Raw genomic sequence first — 24,836 nt, forward strand, 5'->3', positions numbered from 1 at the left:
CGATAGATAAATTTTGTGTTTGAGAGAGATACCTACTAGATGTGAAGAGGTGTTCAGAATAAATAAAAGATGTTCGGTGAAAATAGGTGAAATAAATAAATAATAAACAAAAGAAAAATAAACAATATTTTATTCATCTAGTGTATTGTAGTGAATAGTTCTAAATTGCTATTCATTATAGCAATGTAACTATTATAGCTAATGGCAATCTACTCTATTGGAGCTTAAAAAATAGCAATAATAGCTAAATATAGCAAATATTAGTATTTTAACGGAGAGGTGAATAAAGTACCCAGAAAGTCTTGAGATTGATCAACCGTCCTCAGCCAATTTTGTGGTGGCCAAGCCACATACTCAACCTTGAGATGATGAAATAATTTTGTTTTTAATAATTTTTAAGATGATTTAGATACTTTATATCAATATTCCGTCCTTTAGTGCACATTAAATTTATTTCATAATTCTTTTAAAAGCATTTTTTCTCAATTATTTAATTAGTGATATCTTCCATCTCAATTGGAAGTGGAAAAGAAATTAAAAGATTCCTTGTTCTCGTATCTCTTGTATTATTCAGAAAGAAAAAAAAATAATAATAATAAATTGATTTATCTCCTTTCCAATTGCAAAGGAGTGGATATTCCTTTTGGCCAAGCTGAATAATTCGATTTTCATAGAAAATAAAAATTTGAATTGTCTTAAATCTTAACTGCTAATTAAATCCTGTGGACAGCCAGCCTCACCAGAAAGTATGCCGAAGCATATTACACGTTTACGAATTTACAAATATAAAAATTAAGCAACAAGAAAATATATAATATATATAGAGGTGGCAGTGATCAGGTGTGGTCGTGTTCATCACTATAATGATGAGTGAGTGACCCCTCTTGGCTCTTGCCCTCTGCCCTCACCTCCGAAGCACGCCCACACTTGTTGTAGAGAGAGGGAATCAGAGAAAGTCATAGATCTTAGATTCTATTGAGAGAGAGAGAGGGAGAGAGAGAGTGTGTGTATGATTTAATTTAATATTTTTGGGCTGAGAGAGAGAGAGAGAGATGGAAGAGGCGAAGGCATTGGCTCAGCAGCAGCAGCAGCAGCAACATCAACAACAACAGCAACAAATGATGCTACAGCACCAGCAACAGCAACAGCAACACCAGCAACACCAACACCAGCAACAATTGCTGCTCTTACAACAGCTACAGAAACAACAGCAACAACAACAATTACAACAGCAACAAGCGGCGGCCATTTCGCGCTTCCCGTCGAACATCGACGCGCACCTGCGACCGCTCCGACCCATCAATCTTGCGCCCAACCCTAACAACCCTAACGTCCCCAACAACCCCAACAACCACATCGCTAATTTGCAGCAAAGCCCTAGCAATCCGAGCCCTCAGCAGCAGCAGCAACAGCAACAGCAACAGCAACAGCAACAGCAACAACAGCAGCAGCAGCAGCAGCAGCAGAGTAGGGCTCCCCGACCCGGGAACCAGGTGGAGCTCCAGATGGCGTACCAGGACGCGTGGCGGGTCTGCCATCCGGACTTCAAGCGCCCCTTCGCTTCGCTCGAGGACGCCTGCGAAAGGTTCCTTTTTTCGATTAGGGTTTCGTTTTGTTGTGTATGCTTTTCGGTAATTGGTTTTGTGAAATGTGAAATTTTGTGACTTGCTGCTTGGTTGCTGAGAAAATTTTGCTAGAAGGAATTAACGGCTTTTTGGATGTACTACAGATGGGTTCTACATTTGCTTGTGCATTTGCTGTACAATTGTATCGCATTTTGACTGCAAAAATTTATAGTTGAAAGATGGATACATATGCCTATAAAGTGAATTGCTTTGAAAAGTGAAAGTTTTTAGGGTTAAGACTGTAATCAAGAACACGGTGATTTGCACAAACTTCTTGGACTGCTCTCTTGCATTAGATTCTGGTACCTTTGTTCATATCTTGCCGTATCAGCATCTGGGTCCCTGAAATGGTGTATGTGGCATGATTTGAATGGGTTACTGGAGCTTTAATACCAGAGATTTTAATATCTGGCAGTCAGATAATTCTCTTTGTTATTGGATTTGTATGCCGTGAATACCCTGAAATCTGTTGCTTCCTTAATAGAGACAGAAACAGGGTAGTTATGTGTTGCATAAAGTAGCCAAAATATTATTTTTTTTAGGTTTTTGGGTCAGTGAATACAATAATTCATGTACATGAGGACGGAAGAAAATTGGTTTCTGTTGACAAATGTCACCTTGTATGAATAAATGGCGGGTGTGAGTTGCTTATATTTCATATTCACACGTGGCAGAGTTGGAAAGCCTTGTAAATATGGTTTTCCCAAATAATGGGAAGCAAATGCAAATACAAACTGAACATGGGTTTTGGTGTTTGGAGTCATGTGCCATATGGTACAATACCATTTGGCTATCCTGCTTTGTTTTGCACTGCCTTGTCATCTGTGCTTTTCTATATGATGTATATGATTGTCTTGTGTTATAACTGCGATAAAGTTAAAAAAGCAAATATGCATAAAAAATGATACAAGATAAAATGCTAGAGGTGAACACTATTTTGTTGCTTGAAGTGGGAATGTGCAATTAATTACCCAAAGTTGTTATTGTAACAGTTTGTGTCACAGTTTAACAGCTGCTCTGATATTTTTGTCCCAAATAAAATATATTATGATGCCACGAAAGGCGTTGATTTTGTATTTGATAAAATGAATAGAAGAGTATTTCTTGTTGTTTTTCTCTTAAGCATTGTATATGAACGTGTGTGTGCACTCTTGGTATTTCAGTCTAAGTCACTGTAGTCAGCTTTGAGGGTTCTCATCACAAATTCCATGCTTGCAAAGCATTTCTTAATAACCTAGCATTTTCCAGATTTTGGATTCTTTTTTTAACAGTACTTGTGCTTCTATTTTTTGACATAGAATAGTCCTCGCTTTTTTAGTTTTACGAAATTTCTGGACTCTTTTTCTTCTTTTTCTTCCTAATTTGGGGTCTTTATTGTATACCTCTTGTGTACTTGGGTTGCGCCCATCTATATGCTAATAATGAGATTGATTTAGTTATTGAAAAAAATGTTATCGTATGTTGTGCTTCTCCAACCCTATCTGGCGAAGTGAAGCTTGTCATATATACATATATAAATACATGCATAGATATACACATACTAATAATAAAAAAATATATGTCTTTTATTTTTTCCTTGGCAAATATCTCTATGAAATGGATTTTGGATCTATACCATAAAAGTAATGTGCTGGTGTGCTGTCTTCTATTTGTTTAGATTCTTGCACCTCGTGTATCTTTGTTGAAGGAGCTTCTATGTGATAATGCCAGTACTACTTCCTGCACAATTCTACTATCTATTTTGCCAGAATTTTTTCTCTTCTTTTTACTATGGATGTATGGAAAGCCAAGAAATGTTTCATATGGTTTGGAATCAGAAGTAGTTGTATGTTATCAAAATTGCCTACTCATTTTAAGGAAAAACTGGAGTTATGTTAAGAAAAAGGTAGACACTATGTTAGTATTATACCTTTTAGAAGGTGACGTGGGAGGTTTTTTTAAAAAAAAAATCATGGGTGTTTGGAAGTCTCTAATATGCTGCCACTTTAGAAATAAAGATTAAAATGCTTTTTCAAGAAAAAGCCTGTTAGACAATTAGGTCACGCTTCAATACAACATTCCAGGAAATGCGAGCAATAAGATCCTGTTCCCTATGTGTTCTTAGGCTTCAAACTGTGTTTAAATCAAGTGGGTAACAAATATCGCATCCATTGGCCACTATAATATTTAAAGATATTTGGAAATACATTTTGAAAGTTTTATATAACATATACATGTTATGGGTTGTGCTTTGCTCTTTTAATGATATTTTGATTACTTATATATATATAACATGTACATGTTAAGTAATCTTTAGAATATACTTTGGTGTTCACATCCAGTCCAAGATTTTTCTTTTTAGCGTAGACGTATAAAGGTTTTTTAGGATGGTTGTGGATGAGATGACGCGCCAACTCATTTGAAGGATCATAAATGCTGTTGGAATATCATTTTTCCTTCTGGATTACCATGTCTAGTGCCCTACCCCATAGGGTTGGCCCTCCTTCCCATTACAGGGATGAGGCCTTCTTTCCCCCATTGAGAGTGGGAAAGAAAATTTGCATGTGACGAATGATATTAGAGCATCTTTTGTTTTAACTTTGTTGGGAAAAATTCATGTGACTTTTCATGCGGATATTTTTTTTAGTTATTCTTTCTTTCTCATTGAGACTAACATAACATTTTTTGCAATTGTAATTGCATGTAGTGGGAAAGCTCATGATTGAATTGCACTGTTTTCTTTGTGGGTCAAAGTATGCTTCATTTTAAATTAGATATTTCTCATGTTTCCACATAGTTAAAAATCCTCTTAGAAAGAGTATTCATGGGACATACTCATGTGAATTCAATAATTTATGCATATGAACTTTTAAAAAGCCTTCACCCTTCAAAGGTGTATATATATATATTTTTTGGATAAGTAAGCAACAGACTTTTAATAAAAGCGTAGGGCGCCCCTTCAAAGGTGTATATATCTACGGCAAAATCATTTTAGTTGACTTTTAAGTTGAAGCTTGTTCTCTTATTAGTTAAACACTGAGGTTTTCAACTAGAGGTGTAGATCGGAAACTAGAAAGACCTCTCTGTCATTCTTAGACCATCTGTAAATTATGGGCTATTTGTGCTTAATCTATAGGCGCATTGTCGACAAATTAAATCAAGATGTTTGACTTCATCTTCCATGACTACTTTTGGTGTTAATTGCTCAATTTTAATTGGCAATGATCATTTTGTGCCCTCAATATTGGCTATTATGATAAATAGGTTATCTATTGAGGTTGAAACGAAACTTAAGGAGAAATCAATGGATGTCAATTGTCAATTATGTTCTTCTTGCAACAAACATTAAAGATTATGTGGAAAGCTAGCATGCTACTGGGTTGTTATCCTTGTAAATGTATCTTTTTTTCTTTCTTTCTTTCTTTTTTTAATGAATATATCCTTGTAAATGTATCTTAGAACTCAAGCTCGGGCTCGAGCTCGGTATCACAAGGTTTTAATTTCTTTATCTAACCAGAGCTCGAGCCGAGTCGAGTCAATCGAGGGCTCAACTCGGCTCGAAAGTGCCCTTTCACGATCTTGAACTCGATCCCGAGTGTGTCAAATTCCTTAATGAGCCGATCTTGAGCAATGGGTTTCAAGCTCGGCTCGAGCTCGAGATCGGCTCGTTTATTTGTCTTCCTAAATGAGCCAAGCCGAGTTTGCTAATACCCGGCTCGGCTCGGCTCATTTACAGGCCTAATCTTGTGTACAAGTAGCCATTCAATTTGTTTATTTGCTGATTGCTTGATCCTAGTGTGTCATGAGTAGTTTTGTAATCCTTGATTGAGTGTGTTGGAGTGTCAGAGATATGATGAAAAATGTTTCTTTTTGTCTTGTAAATGCATTTTCATTTTTTTATTTTTTTATTTAGAGAGGGGGCTTCAAGGGGGGGTGAGGTGTGAAGCTTTTGCTTTGCAAATAGAAACAATCTTACTCCCAATAAGCAACTGCCTCCTACTGCATTCCCATTTCAGATTCTAGAGTTAGATTCGTCATTCTCTTTTCGGTCGGTAATAGTGCACTCGACCGTTGCTTATTTAAGCTTGATAGTGTGGTCAAAAGATATAAAATAAAGGTAAAAGATGGGACGTGCTGCCCTGCGCATTACTTGCATGTAAAGCCTGTGATACCTGCTTCTCATATGAATCATTCTAACAGATGAACAAGAGATATGAACTCGATATCCCACTGTTTTGAAATTATTTGCACAATGACATTTTGGAATCTTTTGTACTTGGTAGGATATCTCATTCCCTTTCTCCTCCCCATAATTTATGCAGATTACTGCCTTACCATGTGGTGGCAGACTATGAAGCAGAAGAGGATGATAGGATCCTCGATTCTGACACCACGGGCCAGATGCCCTCTCGATCCCAACAATGGGATCATAACATAGCTGCCAAAGTCGCAGAGTTTACAGCCACATTTGAGAAGCAGGCCCTTGCCTTCAACATAATATCCCGCAAACGAGCTATGGGAGAATTTCGATCTGAGGAGAGATTGATGATTGAGCAGGCTCTTCTCCAAGAGGAGAAGCGAGCCATGCTGGAAATAAGAGCGGAGATAGAGTCCAGAGAGAAGGCTGGCCGTGAGGCTCACGAGGCTAAATTGAGAATGGCAGCCATGGTTCAGGCGGAGCAAGCTCGGGCTGAGTCAATGGGTCGAGGCCCAATAAGAGCAAGTGCACTTGGGTCCCAGGGCAATGATGTTGCAATTGGTCATGACATGGGAGAGCAGGAGCAAGGAGGTAACGCTGATGAAATGATAAATGGATGGGGAAACAATGCTCAGAGAGATGAGAAGGAGCCATCTGAAGACTTCTTGAATGATGAAGAGACTGAAAATGGAGAAGCAGGGATGCAGGATGGGTGGCGAGAAGTTGGGGAATTTGATTTGAACTCTAGATGATCCTTGAAATGGGCGCTAGTGCAAAACTCGTGATGAAGCAGCATGTATTTGAAATTTGAAGGAAATGTGTATCCACGACATTGGAAATCGATTGGCCTGAGCTGTGTTCAAATGTGGTTGTTGATTCTTTGTGATGTGTAAATCAGAGGAATGCTGCACATTGAAATCCGCTCACAGAGAAGGGGTTTGGGGGGGTGGGGGGCGAGTCGTTGAAGCTATGTAAAATGATGTTATTCCAGTAGGTTGGATGATTACTGTATTTGTGGCTTTGCCTAGCACGCTAAGTCATGGTGCAATAGATTTCATGCAAAAAGTCTTTTGTATTGAGAAAATTCTAATTAGATGTTTTTTTTTTTTTTTTGTTTCCGTCTATCTACTACCTTCTCTTGACAAAAGAAAGACAAAATTGGTTGTGGGATTGGGATTTTTGTTATTATGCCGCAAGAATTTTTGTAAAATTCGGGCAGCTTATGAGGGAACACTGTAGGGGTCCATTTGTTTCGGACAGATGGGTCATTAATTTTAGGCTGCCACGGAGTAAATGAACCTACAGGAATTTCGGGCAACATAATAGCATAGGATCTTTGCTTGTTTGCTTAATTGCTTGTGGGGTAGTGTTGCAGAGTCGGAGGGGGGAAAAGATCTCCTTGGCCCGCCAAAAATATTTCCCCGAGTTGACTTACCAACAACCTTCAGGGTAAAGGGAAGCGGCATGGACGGCAAATTCGATGTGATATGTTCCTTTTAAAAGCATCCTAAAAATTTGAAATCATCGTCAGTTATGTTACATCTCTTTCCTTTACCTTGGGCCTTGCGTTATCGTCTCCCCCATCTGGAACCATTTCTTGAAATTCATACCGACTACTGAGCTGATACGCTAGCTCAATATATAATGAAAACCTGAACGAACTATAAGTTACTTTAAAATCTCCCACTTCTAGATTTCTTGTGATATATAATGCTAAGCTAAGCAGCTAAAGTGTGAAAAAATAAAGTCCAAGTAATATTTATATGTTTTAAATAAATGAAAATTAATTATTTTGTTGCATTATTTATTTATTTGTTATTTCTGTTCTTTAATTAAATTTATTCTTCGACTCTTTTATCTTTTAATCCTGGGTGTAACTGTTTTGATGCAACAATTTCTTCAGGTTGGAGGGGGGTGTTTATCTTTTAACAACTAACATAGCCACACTGAAGCTTGGAGGAAACTCATTAACCCGTTATCTACATTACATAGAAAGAGAAAGCAAACGTTTCTCCAGAAACAAGCATCGAAATAATGACCCTACCGCTATGCCTGCTTTATACCTTTCAAACCCCCACACCCTCACTCGAATCCACACTTGCACCCGTGCACAACCTGAACTACAGCACCAAAAAATTTGGCTAAACTAGATGTTGTGAGAAAAAAGGGCTTCAGATTTTTGGAGCCTGAAGCAAGAATTCACAAAAACTGACGGCGCCTACAAAATATTAGGAAGCTGTGAATCCAATCTCTGCTGTAACTCCTTGATCTTCATGGAAAGCTCTGCCTTCTGCTCCTTGTAGCTCAGCAGCAAATATTCCTTTCCTTCTATCACCTCCTTCAACTCTCCTACTTCCCTCCGCAGCATCTCAATCCTCTCCCCATCTCCTCTTCCTTTCTCTGGCAGCTCAAAATCGCTCTCCCCATCAAGAAACCCATTTGTATGGCCATTTCTTGCCTCAGATGGCCAAACTGTTGCCATGGAGGGCTTGCCATTGGGGCCCACATTCCCCACACAGTGATCTGCGATTGCCTTCCTCAGTCTCTGGATTTCTCTCTCGGAATCAAATAGGTCCCTGTTTGTGGCATCAAGCTGCGACTGCAAATGTGTAGAATGTGCTACCTGAGCATTCAGTGAGTTCTGCAAGTCCACAATCTGATCTTGCATCTCCATTATCATATCATCTCTTCTCTTCAACTGCTGCCTCAGTTTGTGTATTACTTCGCGCTTGCTGAAAATATCAGAGCCAGATTCTGAGACACATGGAGAGTCTGAGCAGTTTGAATGGTGGAATCGCTTTGGCAGCAACTCAAGGCGATCAGGAGAAGAAGACCAAATAACACCATTATCCTTGTTAAATTCAGGAGTAGGAACAGTAACCAAAGGGAGAGCACCATCAGATTCAGTCAACATCTGGCCATTGGGAGGGCACTTTATCTCCATCATGCCTTCAGTTCCTGTTTCAAAGCAATTATTACCTATGCATACAAAGGGGAGACTACGCTTTTAATTTTGGGAACACCATTAGTAAGTGTGATTTACTCAAGAAGTCCAAAGAAGTGAAATTAAGCGATGTAGGGCTAGAGGAAAAGTAACAGATTCTAAAAAATTAATGTGTAATTGTCACTCCAACAAGGCATCAAAGGGGCCAAACAACACTGACTAATACTGGAAGAAAACTGAACAATGAAGTTGGCTGGACCATTCAGAGAGGTATTCAGAGGAACAGAATTAATTGTAAAGAAGAAGTTCATGATCCCTCTCTTTCTTCATGTGCTTTCAAGCACTCATTTTCCCAGAGATTTTGCACCATTTCTCTTTACCATGAGCTAATAATTGAAAAAAGAAAATGCAATGCAAGAATGCATGTCACAGCATACTAACTACAGTCCATCCAGGAAAAAAACTCAGTTTTTCACTACCATTCTAATCACCAAGCATAACATACATATGATGCAAAAGCAAAAGCTTCTTTCATTTATTGGCTCCTGGGGGTGTGTTTGGGAACAAACGGAAAGGTCTAACAAGAGTGCAGAGCCATACTTAAGCATTCATATCAAATCATTTGCTCCTCCTCTAATTCAAATGGTCCTACCTCCTCAATATCTTCCGCCCACATCCAAGATTGGAACAAGATAACACCAGGTAATCTACAGTCATTATTCTATACGCAGATACTAGCAACATTATAATAAAACCAGTATCCTCTCACAAAGATATATATGAAACTGCACATAAAAAGACAGACAGTTAACAGATTAAAAGATAATCGATCACTACCAAAAGTTTGATGGAGAATTACAACTTATCTTCAACATTGAGAAAGTTAAAAAATATAAATTAATCACAAATCACACCTGAGATGCAATTGAAGCAGTCGTCATCTTCTCTTGTAAAAGAATACACATTTGAATGCAAATGGGAACCAGCAGCCTTCCTTCTGTCAGAGGATTTCCCGTTTCCTGAAAAGCAAACAACTTTCACAATTGCAAGCAGGTATATCTCAAATGACAATTCGCAAATGATATGCATATTACAAGACCTTTCAAACTATTATTAGCATTCTGTTGCTGCTTTGCGTCAAGTGCCTGCTTCAGCTTGTAACCTAGGCGAATTGATAATGTACTTAACAAGGCACCACCAGCAATGAGAATCCAATTTGGCCCTTCACCCTGAAAATTTTTTGACTTCTGAGCTCTAGGTACCCCATTTGTTCTTGGTTTCATTTTAAAGTTGGAGGGAAAAATTCTGAATTGTCAAAATATGACCTACATTGACAATGCACAAAAAATTCCATTGTTATTCATATTACAAACATATTAGCTGAAACTGCTCAAGAAAGAGACAAAGTTCAATAGGCTTTTGACACTTTTCAATGGAAAAAAAGGTGCCATGGAAAGGCAAACAACATGAATCAAATACAATGAAAAAAAAAAACCTAACCTGAAGATATGAACAAAAGAAAACTCGGACAATTATGAGGATCTTGAAAGAAAGTAACAAAAAAAGAAAAAACAAAAGCAAGAACTTCTTCAGATTCTTATTTTTATATTTGTAAAAGAAAAGAAATATAAATTATTTCACTGGTAAGTGGTAACCCACTCCTTAATTCACTAAAAATACTTGCAAAAGTGAAATTAAGCATATAGTTTAATAAAATTTACCTTTTTCTTAGATTTTTATGCAAGGATCATTAGTATGTTCTCAACAAAATTTAATCCATTACACAAATGGGCTGGAAAATTCCAACCTCCCTAACCTGTTAAGTAGCACATATTAATATAACTGCATTATAAATTGACGCTGATAATATAGTAATAATGATGTTAGAAATCTTATTTGCAGTTCTAAGTTTTGTGAACATTTTATAGTTCAAATCTTTGGAACCTTTTTGTTCAGCACTACAAGGGAATATACTTTTATTCTCGATCATGTAGTTAAAGCCCTGGTTTTGGTGAATGGTCGAGTCATATTAAAGGATAAGGCTTATCCATGGGATTACGCATGCTACACCTATCACACACCTTCTGAAACAAGAATTATAATTGAATATAGCCAATAAAATCTACAAAAGAATGAGAAGAGACATTGCCAAACTCATTAGACCATTCATACAAAGTTCACAAAAACAAGAATTTCAGCTCGGGATTGGATCACTCGACATTGTTGAAATGCGGTCATTTCTCTCTTTCCCAACTGTCCACATAAGGAAAAGAGGGGCTGCTTTCTAGATCAATTGTTCCTATTCCATCTAAACATTCCTTGCCAATAAAAACATATATCAACCACCTTCTAAGGCACCACCCATGTAATGCCAAATTACAAGGAGAATTTTTTTTTTACCAAAGGTCATTTGCAACTATGTGTGAAGTAGCAAATGATCAATAGACTTGCCACTACACATACAACACCAATCCACTAATATGGTGTTCCATTTAATCAAATGTCCACAGTGCTCACCTTCAAGGGTGGCTTTTTTTGTTTGTACATCAGTGCTAGGAAAAATCCTGACCTTGAATAATCTAATAAAAAGGTAAGTCATAGTAATGGACTGATGTTGCATGCGTAAGAAGAGCGGGGAATCCATTAATCACCTTTTACTCCTTCTCTAATTGTCTGGAATTTTTGGAGTTGCATTCTTTCTCCTCCCTCCTAAGTGGATGCCTCTCTTGTATACTCCCTATTTACTTGGGTAGCGCCCCTTTGTGCTTTCTAATAAGATCAAACTTTACTTCCCGAATACTCCTCCATGGGACATGCACTAAAGATGTGGTCTTGTAAACTTAAAAGAGTCAATAACCATGTGACGGTCAGATTCTTTCCAAGCGTCCAAAATAATTTCTCCTAAACCTTATTACCTTGATGCAACTTCGTACATAAATGAAAAGGGCAACCAGAGAAAAGTTCTACTATTGCCAACCTGTTATTCAAATCACGCACACAATATAAACCATATTCTACAAGGCTAAGATGCATATGATACTACATTTTTCACATAGCCTGGTCACGCTTCCTAAATAAATCTAGCTCCAGTCCATTCTGAAACTCTACCACTACACACTGAAAACGTCCCAAATATTCGAGTGACTCTAGACTTACACGTGTATTTAGTTTATCTCCCTCCTCAACTCTCCATTGTTTCATCCAAAACCAGCCTCCACTCCTTAAATAATTCTACCAACAATTTCTTTGCGCTTCTATCCACATTATATCCTTATATAGACTTATACATACGTATAAACGTACATAAATACATAGATTTGAATTCCTGTTTTTTATATGTTGAAGAATAAAGCCACATTATATGTCACATTTGTTGAAATTTCATCGAACAAAAATTAACACTTAAAACTCTACACCTATTGTGTGATAGGGCCAAGAGTCCTCTGCCTTCAGCAGCTCTGTTTTTAAGCTATTTGTGCTAAGCCTCATATTCCTACAAAAAGATAAACAGAGAGAAAATCTCTCCTCGGAGTTGTACTATCCAGTATTAGGCAATTACATTCACAGAACCAAAAATTTCACAATAAAACAAAATTTGTACGATTCACAGGCTTCCTACAAAACCTAAAACCAAGATTACTTTACTTCACATAAGAAATGAAATAAAATCCGAACTCGGAAACCGAATCGGCTATTGTTACACAGAAGCACGCGAAGATTATAACAAATTTAATGAAAGACAAAAAAAAAAAAAAAATCCATCAAAGTCCAGAGGGGTTTCCAGAATCATCGAAGGAAAGAAAGGACGAACCTCATTCAATGAAAGATTAGGGTTTCCAATTCTCTCTCTATCTCTGACTTTTTCTCTCCTAAGAAACTCCGTGGTTTTCACCTCTCCCTCTCTCTCTCTCTCTCTCTCTCTCTGCTCTTTTGCTCTCTCTCTCACTCTCTAAAATACGAAGAACCTGAGGTACATGAGGGTTTTGAAATGGCGGCTTTTGCTTGCCACCATTTTCCGTTACGAAAATAAATACTCTAAAATAATTATCGTTGGGAGTTGGTTTATGAATTTTTTCAATTCTAATTATTATTTTTAAATTAAATTAAATTATTATAATTTTTTTCCCTTTTTTTTTTCACTGAATTTACCATCTTAATATTGATTATATTTCATGTAACAAAAATAAAAAGATAAATGTTAGGTTTACAAACACATTTTTTTAAAAAAAATTTACAAACTGATGTAGCACAACATGATTGAATATGAGATAAATTCAAATTTTAAGAAACTCAATCATATTGTGCCATATCAATTTGTAAAATGTGTATGTAAGCCTAACATTTTTCAAATGAAAATATATTAATTATTTGTGTACACTGTCATTTTGGGGCAAAAGTTTGCCACGGTATTAAGACACGTGGATCTTCTATTCCCTCCTTACCCAAAATAAGGAAGGAAAAAGAAAAGGTCTATCTTCTTTCAGTTGTCAGACATAACCTTTTCTCCTTTTTTTTTTTTGTTTTTTTTTTTTTTAATATGAGAAGAGAGTCAAATTTGAGGTATTAGCACTAAATTTATGATGATAAAATTCATTTTAAGTGATACCGTCTTTAAAGGGTTAACTTCCACCTATAGGTTTAGTTTTAAATAAATTTTGAGGCATTAGAAATTAAATATTAACTTATAAAAATTTAACAAAAAAAAACAAAAAAACAAAATCTAGTAAGACTAAAAAGAGAGTGATTTTTTTACAAATTTTTTTTTTTTATAATAAAATCACATCAAACTTTTACAGACACTTATCTGACTCTTATGTAGGATAACTCATTCTCTTGACCTGATCTTCCTTTTTTTCGTTTTTTTTTTTGTTTTTTTTGTTTTTTGTTGCTTCAGTTTCACTGTTTTGACTGTTTGTTATTACTTTATCATCTCTCTCATTACTTCTATTCGTCTTTTTTTCTTTCTTTAATTATTTTTTGAGGTACAAAGGGACAAATATAAGGATTAAAGAAAGAAAAAGAAAAAAGAGAGAGATAAGGATTGACGGCTGCGCAATAATTAGGGCATTATCTCTGAAAATTGCTAATCACTTTTTCGTTGAGGATGGACGCGTGGATTGCAGTATATTGTTTTGGGTCAGTTCATTTTAAATAAGTGGCCCCTCAAATCATAATAACAAAGAAAATACTTTAAAAAGAAATGTTGTTAGTTAGGGTGGTTCGCGTGGTTATCAGGGATAGCCAAACTGCTCGAATTAAGATTCTTTATAATTTTATAAAAATAATAGATTTTCAAATTACTTAATTTTGGTTATTTTTAGATATTAAAATTCTTGAAAAATGTCGCATATTAAAAATTGGTATGTTAGAGTTAAGAATTTAGTATATTTTTATTAGGTTTTTACCTTTTATGTTATAAAAAAGCTTTGAACAAATTTTTTTTTTTTTTAATTTTATGAATAATAAGCATATTTACAAACGTAAAGCATTTTAGAATGAAAATTATTTTTAGTTATCTCAATAACATGTCACCTTTTAAATAGATAATATTTTTCAAACATTTTAATGCTTAATATGACCTAAATTATCTAATTTGACAACATACAATTTCAAATTTTTAAGAGTATTTTTGTCTTATGAAAAATTTTATAAGAGTAATTTTGTTATTTTGCTAGCATTGGGGGGGAAGGGACATTGTCATTGTTTTGAGTCCTGCTATGTGGCTGCCTCTAGCGTAAGACATATATTAAAATAATAATTAAAAAAAAATTTGTCATTTTTTTTAGTTAAATTTCTATGAGTTAATATTTAATTTTAATACCTTAAAACTTGTTTTTAAATTCAAAACTAAAATTTAGAGTTGGAAGGTTAACACTTTAGGGATTGTATCACCCAAAAGAGATTCGATCATCCTAAATTTGGTGCTAATGCCTCAAATTTGATGCTAATACCTCAAATTTAGTGCTAATACCTCAAATTTGGATTTCCTTTTAATGTCTCTCTTCTTCAATTCTTTTTTTTTAAAAAAAAAAAAAATGCAGTAAAATATCTGACGTTATTTAAAAAAAAAAAAAAAAAGGCTACGTCAACTTTAGCAGACGCTAGGATGACCCTAGGCTGCCGAAAATCTCTACTCCATTGTTTTGGTAGTTTGAGTGGTAAATTGTCGCAATTGATAGTTTTGGGGTAAATTGTCATTGAGATGATAATTTGAAGGGATTAAGTGAATTTTATCCTAAATTATAAAATGCCGATTTAAGAGGATGAATCACCTTCAACAATTTTTTATTTTATTTTATCGTCATAATTTAAAATTTTAAACCATTCATGTAAAATAAATCATTCAAATAAAACATATTGCGTGAAGAAAAAGACCTAAAAAAATTGCGCCGGATCTCAACCGTTGAGCTGTTGGAACGTTTTTTTGGGCGGGCAAATAGCTGTAGCAGTTGCCAAAGACTCTGTCGGGGGATTTATATTCTTTTTATAAAAGGAAAAGGGGGATTTGTATTCTTTTTTTTCCAGAGTGTTCATCTTTAATAATAATTATAATAACATTAATATCAGTAAACTATTGTGAGCAATGATAACGACCAACACATTTTGTCTCAATTTATGATTTTTTATTGTTGCAGTTGGGATGCACTTTTTTCCTGTCACGTTATGTTACTTGGCCCTTTGTTTGCCTCAACATGACGCATAGTTGTTGGAAAATTCTTTATTACTTTTGTTTTTTTTGAAAGTAGTATCGATTCTCTGCAATTTTGTTCTCATTGCTAATAATCTATGCAATAATAAATGTGAGAAATTTTTATAGGACTAATTTTTCTAAACAATTATTTTTTTTCTTTGGAACTTTCTGAGATTTTATTCAGATAAAAAATCCAGACCCAAAGGATCTAAACAAAAAGAGCATTAAGCTCTGAAGATACAATAGAACTTATACATTCAGGCGATTCATTTAACCAAATACAAGCTGAGTTTATTCGCAGTCCTTCTTTAGCTAGACCATGTGCTGCTCCATTTGCCGTCCGTTTCATATGATGGACCGTCCAGCTCCTACATGTGTCAAGTAAAGCCCGTGTGTCGTCAATGATGTGCCCATACCTTCGCCAACCAGGAGATCGTTCCTGTAGTGCTTGGACCACCTGCAACAAGTCACCTTCCATCACTAGGTCTTGGAACTTTGGAAGCCTCTTTCTTTACTAAATTCCACTGCTATCATTGCCGCCAAAGCCTCTCCTATCACTGGTTCCACAAATCTATGGAATTTCACACTCTTAGCAGCACATACAAAGCTGTTGTGCTCTCTGATAATAACACCAAATCCCATAAGTCGAGTTTGAGCGTCCAGGGCCACGTCCCAGTTGATCTTGTAACACCCAACTGGAGGACATGCCCACTGTGTTGAAACCGCCAGTATCCCACCGCCCTCCTCCATAGTGTGTTTTGGAGTTGTGTCCTCAAGAAACACGAGAAGTTTGGTCAGCTCCTCCACCTCGCACAGTATCCGATTGGGGTGAATGAATTCACCTCCATGCAACACTACATTCCGTCTTGCCCAAATCTTCTTTGCTACCAAAACTGCAAAGTTCAATTCTTCCCTTGTACAGCGCTCAATGAGTAACTCAAAAATCTCCCTGAAATCTTCAGCTCTGTCGGAACATTTGTGGACCCCTCACCCACATCCACTCCACACATCCGCGGCGGATGGGCATTCCCATAACATGTGACTCACTGTTTCGATTTCCTTAGAGCAAAATATGCATGTATCGTCTTGAATAATCCCCCTTCGTCGTAAATTGGTTTTTGTGGGAAGTATGTTTTTACAAGCTCGCCACATGAAAACCTTCGCTGCATTAGGGACCGTCAAACTCCACAGAATTTTCCATAAGGATCGACTTTCAGAATGTGTTCCGTGTAAATGGCTGGGCAACTTAAAATTTATTTGGGAAAGTAAGCTTTATATGAATCTCTCACATTACTTGCCTAATGGCTAGCAAGTAGGGTCAAATCCTAATCTTTGTTTGTCCTGGCCGCAACTCCTATATCTTCGGTTCGAACATCCTAATAGTAGGAAATTATAATCTTATTAAACCAATAATCTTGCACAAAAGTTTTTTTTTTTAATTAAAAAATGGTAGGCCAGAGAGACCAATTGTGACTATCCTATTTGGACGTGACTATAGTAGCACTTACCTGCTGGAAGCCACACATAAGAGGCCAAGACGGTGGTAACCGCATGCGCTCTCTCAATTCCGACTGAGCCATAGCCTGACTCAGCCCCACCAGGGTATCAAGGTGGCTAATCCTAATAAGACATATGTAGATATTCTCCATTGCGGAGATTCGAACCCACACTTTAGTATATGCCTAACCACTTTAGGAATTTCTTTGAGCCATTGAATAACCATCCTTAATGGTCTTGCACAAAAGATTTGAGATAAAATCCCAACTACATACAAATTAAAAAATAGGACATTTAAGAGTTGGTTGGAGTTTATGTCACGCTTTTATGGTCAAGAAGCCAACAACAAAACCTTATTTAAAAACTAAAAAAGGACAGTACAATGAGATCTCCAGTTTTGCTTTTTGTCTGGAAAGATTTATTCTGTATCCTTCCCAATATTTTCCCCTTTTATAAAGATTATACTACTAGCAAACACAATAAAGAAACATTGGCATTCAACGCATAGATTGGGGTTTGAGAAAAGATCAAAAAAAAAATTTCTTTTGTTCAAAGAGAGAGAGAGAGAGAGAGAATCAGCAAAAACCTTGTTTAGGACTTGCATCACTAAATCAAGCCTGTCAAATTGTCAATGGATTGAATATGGACCCATTTATATTATCTGAGTTTTCTTGCTGTGCACAAGATTATTCCCAATTGTCTCTTACTCTGTTCTTTTTATCAATTGCTGAAAATGCGAAACACAATAAGATTTTTACTGATTTTTTTAAGTGACTAATAAGAGAAGTCAATCATTTATTTTAGATAACCATGCTATCATTCATTTCTTTCATATGTGCATTAAAGGAAAATGCTCTATAATTTTCTTGCAAACTTGTGTGTCTACATGGGTGTCACGTAATGCTATATGAGTGAAAAAATTAAGTAATAAAAGATAGTAGTTAAATTTAATTGTTGAACAATGGTGATATAGTAGACGCTACATAAACTGTCACAGCAATTTATAAGAAACTTATTGTAACACCCCACCTTACCCTAAATTATATGATATTGTTCGCTTTGGGCCAAGCTCACACAATTTTATTATTGGATTTACCCCAAAAGCCCTTATACTATTTAGAAATAGTATATTCCATATAAGCACATCATATTTTTCACGCACAGGCAATGTTCTCCTGGGCTTGTGCACGCTCCCCTCATCTTAGGCAGAACAATAATTCTGATACCATATGTAACATACCACTCTAAATGATAGGATATTGTCCGCTTTGGGCTAAGCCTACACGGTTTTATTATTGAGTTTACCCCAAAAGGCCTCATACCATTTAAAAATAACATATTCCATATAAATACGTCATCTTTTTCACACCCAAGTAATATGAGACGTCACGCTTATAGAAAAAGCTTTATTACCCTAACAACAGTCGCATCCAAATCCTCCTTCACCTTGAACTGATTCTCCCTAACCTCCCAAGAGTCCCAACAACTGTTCCATACCTATTGTCTTTTGAATCTACTCTGAAGAAAAAAAAAAAAAAATCCTCCCCCTTGCTGAATTATTGTTTATGTAACCATAAGAGGCTCTACTTTTTTAGAAATTTTGGATTTAAATTCTGGTGAACTTTGATTTTCAGATAGCCCATCTTGGAGAAGCAAAAAATAAGAGAAACAACAAAAGCTGTAAAGCTTTGTCAAAACCTGCGTGTTGTAGGCACAGCTCAGCTTGAATATTGACAAGATATTGCTGTTAAACAACCCTCTTGACTAGCCTTAATTTAATTTAATTTAATGAAAATAATTTATATTCACTATGCTAATAATGCATCGGGCACTTTGTGAAAACTGTCGCAGCCACAAAACATATATTTGGCAAAGAGTAAGACAGCAAACTTATTTTATTGGCTCTGGATATTGTTCTGTCTGAGATTTTCTGGTCTCATGCTCCTGTTTGTGGCCATTTCTCCCATTACATCAAATGTACATAACGAAATTCAAAATAGAGAGAAGATACCCTTTAAAACAACAAACGAGAGAGAACAAAAAAAGGTAATAGCATCATCAGTGGCAAACCTTATTCATGCTCGTGCATCTTGCTTCCTCACTAGCTTATTCGGGCTTTTGACACGTGATGATGGCAAATTTAATCAGGTCCTTCTTAAATCCTTGGATCATCAATGGCATTGCCAAAGCTCCTTTTATGCTTTTTAGTCCTGATACACTCGTTAGTTAGATGTAAAGCACAAGATTGAATTTAATGAAAGCTAATGCTCTTTCTGTAGCAATTGGGAATCAATTTTGAAAAAAAGTCGGGACATATATAGCAAAATTTCCTTATTCAAAGATTTAGCATGTAGTTCAAAAGGACAAATTTTACTATATGCAGATCAGGATGTAGGACATGATTCATTCAAAGAAATGAAACCTGAGGGGTGCCAATAAACTCTTCCTTACAAAAATGGTAAAGGATGAGGTTGAGGATTCAAGACTATTAGGATGCAAATATAACTTACTGATATATATATATTTTTTATAGATACCTAATGAGACTTGAATGAAGGGGAAAATATCAAAATAATCTCCTATATGGTTTGGGTTTTTATCAATTAACTCTTTTAGGTTTTCAATTTTACCAATTAGATTCTAGAGATTTAAGACAGTATCAAATATAACTTTCTACTTTTTATATCAGAATGTGATTGACATCTCTCTTCTAATACTAAAGAAAAAAATGCCAAAAAATAAATAGTCTCTCTATGACCATGTAGGGCAATAAGGTTGGACCTCCCTGGCCAATGCAGGTCACTATGGACTCAAGGGTTATTGAGGTTGGCTCCATGGCTGTGGAAAGACCACACCACCTTCATGGCCCACCAAAACCATGGAGGGATTTTTTTTTTTTTTTTTTTGGTTGCTTCTTTTAATCTTTATTTGTAGTTTTTTTCTTTGGGGTTAAAAGACGAATTTCACAAGTATTCTGTTGAAAACTTGAATAGGTTAACGAAATAAGAATTACAAGGACCTATTTCATACCACCTAGAATTTTAAAGATTTAATTGATAAAATTGAAAACCAAAGATCTAATAGATAAAAGTCCAAAACCACTGGAAGCTATTTTGACATTTTCCCTCATTGAAAATGAATAATAAGTACTCTTATCAAAAAAGAAAATGAATAATAAGTACCACAAGGTTTGCTAAGCTTAGTAGCTTACCACTTCGCAACAGCGATGTCATGTCCTTCCATGTCAATGCCGACCGTATCACTGCTGGCCAAAATGGGGCGACATACGGTGACCAATCTGCTGTCTTAATATCCTGTCACGGCAGCAAAAGAATTTACTGTTGTCTCATGTGCGAAATTGAAGTTTTTCAAAGGAGAAGATGCAACTTAAAAATGAGCAGTCAAAGGTCATGTGAATCAATCAATCAGGGGACTCAAACACTAGGTTTTAAGTAGCTTGTTTTCTCATGAATTTTATGTCAGCCGTAACAAGAAGAGTAAAATAAATATTTGAGCTCAAAGAGCCGAGTTTCAAGCTCTTCTTTCGAATCTTTCCCATCCAATTGGGTAGGCGAATACCTGGAGAGAAAGAGACTCCAGTAATTTGACATAATCAACAGTTGAACACCATGCTGGAAGATAATAAGATTTGCATATCTTGTTCAGAAGCTCTTTCTCCCACGGCTGCAAAGCTTCCTCAGAAGGAGCGAGATCCCTATGGCACCATGTTACTATTATTATAGTTGCTCCTGGGGCTGCAACCCGAACCAACTCATTAACAAACTGCCAGTGAGAGAAAGAGAGAGAAAGAGAAAGAGAGAGGAAGTTAATATCAGTACACGAAATAAGCCAATATAAAGTGAAAAAGAAAGTCCAAGCATAAACTCTCTTAAAGCTTTTCAGGCATCACTGAAGGCAATAAAATGAATTGATCTTATAAAGATGGAATAGAGAAAGAACCTTTGCTTTGTCAGGCATGTGTTCACCGCTCTCCATGGACCACACCAGATCAAATTGTCCATCAGGAAATGGTTGTTCCAAAGCGTCTGCAACTTGAAAGGAAGCCTGCTAATTGTTCATATTGTTAAAATCAGAATACTACATCAAACACCTCATGTCTGCTGTTACAGTACTATCGAGGCAATCATAAATGGGGTCCAAACTTTTTGGTTATTGCTTTAGCATACATATCCAAATCCTGCTAATTCCCACCATTAGCATCAATTTATATCTCAAGCTATTAAAAAGATTGCAAAACAAAAGTTTGAAACCTATTAGTACAAGAACAGGAAGTGAAAAAAAAAATACCAACAATATCTCAGGAGAGGGAGTGATACTTGAGAAACTTATCAGGAGGCAAAGAATCAAAATATGCCTCCTGATATGCTTTGAAGCATATCATGTAATCAACTTTACCATCATACGAATGATGAGCTGAATAAGTTTGAAACCAAAAGCTTCACATTTTACCTTGTCGGCTAGTCCTTGGGCAGCAGCAAGAGCATTAGCTCTTTGGGCCTGGACAGGACTAAGGGTGATACCTTGGCATTTGGCCTCATATTTTCTTGCCAAGTATCTGGAGCTACCGCCTATCCCACACCCAACATCAACTACGCTTTTAGGCCCTTTTGTAGGATCCTCTGCAAACCAATTCAGAAGAAAAAAACAAGCCGTTGAAAGGTCATCTTCATTCACAAGCACATACTTTGGAACAAAAAAAAAAACAAAGACCTCTCCACGTCAGAGCTAGATGATAAACTCAAAATAAACAAATAAAGGTCCGTCAACCCGCAAGATGGCTACTTCTATCGTATCAAAATTAATACAAAAGGTTGATAAATAAATAAAACAAAAATGGAAATCATGGGCCCTACCAATACATCAAATTGAACTACTAAAACATATTTATTTAATGAATGGGTCCTATCATGCAAACCAATTCTGCCTGCTGCTCTCAAAGTAAATACAAGCATATGAAACATTTGATTTTGACTTTACCTAACGTCTATTATAATAATATCTAATGTAGTCACATCATCCGGTGTGGTGTGGTGTGGTGTGTCTCTACTCATTTCTCTTTATAGGTATTTAGCATAGGTTATCTATTTTTTAACAATTTTTTAGGATTTAATTATTTTTCCTAACCAATCTCACCTAACATATTTTCTCTATAAATACACCAAAAATTGTATAAATTTCTACACAATTCACAAAACACATAATAAGCCATTAAATTCACCATTTCTTACTATTATTATTTACTATCAAAGTTTGTGAGAGTAATAGTTAAAGAAATTAAATTTACTATTTCTAGTTATTCCGGTTTCTCTTTCTATTTTTCCTATCTTTATTTTTCTTTTTTTCTTTTGCGTGAACATGTAAAGAAATAAAAAAATTAAATCGTTATTTCTCGTCATTTTAAATTATTAAGACAATTAATAATTTATCAACCGCGTAAATTTTTCTAAATTAACCTCTTATTTTTGAGATATGCTTCTCTTCATTCTTCAAACCATCTACCCACCATCTCATGTGAGTGGATCTTGATTTTTTCAAAAAAAAAAAAAAACAAAACAAAAAAAATAAGAGGAAAGATGGTTTGAAGAATGCAGAGAAGCATATCTCCTTATTTTTCACTGAAAATCGTGTCAGTTTACAATAAATACCAAGTCCATCTAATCATAATAATAAGAGTAATGCTATAAACTTTAATCTTTATCTAGTACGGTAGTACCCAATGGTACGATGGTGAAATAAAAGGGTAGTTTCTAGAACGCATATAGGGTGAGGGTGAGAGAGGAACCGACCCGAAAGCCCGGCGAATCGGAGCGCCTCATCGATCATGCGGATCTGGGCGGCCCGATGATCCGAGACCGAAACCGTGGAATCCGGGTCGTAGAAGCCGTGGTGCATGTGGTCGCCCCAGATGTCCTCCCACATCTCGGAAGACTCGTCGTAGAACTCCGCTATGCCCTTCTTAAGCGCCCCATCGTTCTTCCGCTCTGCTTCCATCGCTCGTGTCGTCGCGGTTACCGCAAGTGTCAACTGCCTCCTGTTGTTGGTCGTCGAACCAGGCGTGCGATGGAGTAAGTGAGGCCTCGGGCGGCATGTGTGGAGGAGCTGGCACGTGGGAAATACTGACGTGGTCATGGAGTCTCTCTGCCACCCTTCACTTTATGTCCCCATTCAGTACTCTGCGCTATTTTCTTGATTTGTCCTTTGAAAAAACCAACAAAGATCTTAATATTAATCAGATGATGATGACCCATCTATGTACTGATTAGTGCTTGATGGCAAATTGATCGGACGGTCGTAGATTGGTAATGCAAAGTTTGATTTTTATTTTTTTTTTGAATAACAAAGTTTGATTATATTGAGAGTATTATGCCCTTCGAAAAAAAAACTTCACTTTACCTATTCAACTTTCACTCGATTTTATAAACTTTCTTAAATTTTTAAATCTCTTATTTTAAATTCTTGAACTTTTAATTACTCTCAATTAGAACCTTTCGTTAATTTTAGCCGTTAAAAATATAAAAAAGACCAAAATATCTTTAATTTTTATTTTTTTAAAAATAAAAAAAATTTAAGTTAAAATTTTATACAAAAGTAAGTAATATAAACATTATATAACGTTTAAAATCTAACGGAAAAGTCTATATTAAAAGTAATTGAAAATTTAAAAGTTTAAAATGAAAGATTTAAAAGTTTAAAGAACTTGTAAAATCGAGTAAAATTAGAAAAAAAATAAAGTTTTAAAAAATAATAATAATAATTGAGAGAATAGGCGGTCACGACTCACGTGATGCGGACGTGGTGGCTGGCAGATTCTGCTAGATATAGGTGCATACGCGAATAGCGGGTCAAATTCGGAAACGGATCCTCTCCCTTTCATGTGAAAGCGAGAGTATCCGGTTGACGCGCGGTAACGATTGTCTTCTAAGGTCCAGAAGCTGCCACCTCATTTAAAAGTCCATAACGTTGTTTTCTTATAGTGTACGTTAGGTTTGGTAGCTGCCAGCTGAAAAAGAAATATGAATAGGAAAAGACAAACTAGAGAATAGGAAAAAACAAAACCCCACTTGAATCCCTCTCATCTCTCTCTCTCTCTCTCTCTCTCTGATAACTGAACTAATCTTCTCTCTCCATCTCTCTCATGGCTGAAATTGATTGTCTTACAAAACCAAATATCAATACCACCACACCTCTAAAGCTCTTTGGCTTCAACACCCATAACGTTTCAGAAGAAAACGACTCAGATTCAAGCAAATCCCTATCTGGGAATCAATCACCAAAAATCGGCACCTCCCTAGAGAGCATAAACTAAAAATATCTCTCTCACCCTCTCTGTGTGCTTGTGCGTGGGTGAATCATGCAAACAATTTTATGCAATGGTGGTCCAGTTTTTTTTTCCCCCTCAATCATAAGTAAAGTTCTCAAAAATTTAGGAGGAGTGCTGCACAATTCAAAAAGTTAATCATAAGATTTATTATTTTAAAAAGTTCGTCACAAAGTCATTAGATAATAACATTAGATAATAACACTTCGTTTGAAAACTAACTTTTAAATAGAAAATTTAGGAATTATATCATTTCTCAAAATATAAATAAGGCTGCCGTGTTGCTGTTGTCGTCCTTGATTGTTGGATGATGGTAGACAATCTGGCACCACACGATTTATTATTTCCGTGGAAAAAGGAAAAGAAAAGAAAATAAGGAACCAGATGGGGGGATTTGCTTGAATCTGAGTGATTTTCTTCCGAAACGTTATGGATGTTGAAGCCAAAGAGCTATGAGAGAAAACATTATTCAGAGATCGGAGGGATTCAAGTGGGTTTTCTATTTGTCACCATCTCCCCCACCCACCACCACTGTCGCCATCGCTACCTCGCTCACCATTCCT

At 36.1% G+C, this 24,836-nt stretch overlaps 3 protein-coding genes across 4 annotated transcripts; 1 reads left to right on the forward strand and 2 right to left on the reverse strand.

Moving 5' to 3' along the window:
- The first annotated feature begins 847 nt into the window (after window positions 1–847).
- Window positions 848–7,112, forward strand: LOC132167536 (uncharacterized). Its single transcript, XM_059578542.1, has 2 exons — window positions 848–1,585; window positions 5,927–7,112. The coding sequence occupies exons 1-2, from the start codon at window positions 1,053–1,055 to the stop codon at window positions 6,552–6,554; spliced, it is 1,161 nt and encodes a 386-aa protein (XP_059434525.1). The 5' UTR covers window positions 848–1,052; the 3' UTR covers window positions 6,555–7,112.
- Window positions 7,113–7,749: 637 nt separating this feature from the next.
- Window positions 7,750–12,758, reverse strand: LOC132167264 (uncharacterized). The gene is made up of 4 exons (XM_059578176.1): window positions 12,558–12,758; window positions 9,846–10,071; window positions 9,661–9,765; window positions 7,750–8,760 (listed from the first exon to the last, which is right to left on the reverse strand). The coding sequence occupies exons 2-4, from the start codon at window positions 10,027–10,029 to the stop codon at window positions 8,021–8,023; spliced, it is 1,029 nt and encodes a 342-aa protein (XP_059434159.1). The 5' UTR covers window positions 10,030–10,071; window positions 12,558–12,758; the 3' UTR covers window positions 7,750–8,020.
- Window positions 12,759–18,806: 6,048 nt separating this feature from the next.
- Window positions 18,807–23,133, reverse strand: LOC132182424 (gamma-tocopherol methyltransferase, chloroplastic-like). 2 transcript variants are annotated; one of them, XM_059595673.1, is made up of 7 exons: window positions 22,742–23,133; window positions 21,405–21,574; window positions 20,895–20,999; window positions 20,514–20,717; window positions 20,146–20,248; window positions 19,004–19,144; window positions 18,807–18,896 (listed from the first exon to the last, which is right to left on the reverse strand). In XM_059595673.1, the coding sequence occupies exons 1-6, from the start codon at window positions 23,082–23,084 to the stop codon at window positions 19,041–19,043; spliced, it is 1,029 nt and encodes a 342-aa protein (XP_059451656.1). In that variant the 5' UTR covers window positions 23,085–23,133; the 3' UTR covers window positions 18,807–18,896; window positions 19,004–19,040. The 2 variants fall into 2 exon arrangements, with proteins under 2 accessions (XP_059451656.1, XP_059451648.1); XM_059595665.1 differs by having other exon boundaries at window positions 18,807–19,144.
- Window positions 23,134–24,836: the final 1,703 nt, after the last annotated feature.

The sequence above is a fragment of the Corylus avellana genome, chromosome ca1 (assembly GCF_901000735.1).
Source record: "Corylus avellana chromosome ca1, CavTom2PMs-1.0".
NCBI classification, from domain to species: domain Eukaryota; kingdom Viridiplantae; phylum Streptophyta; class Magnoliopsida; order Fagales; family Betulaceae; genus Corylus; species Corylus avellana.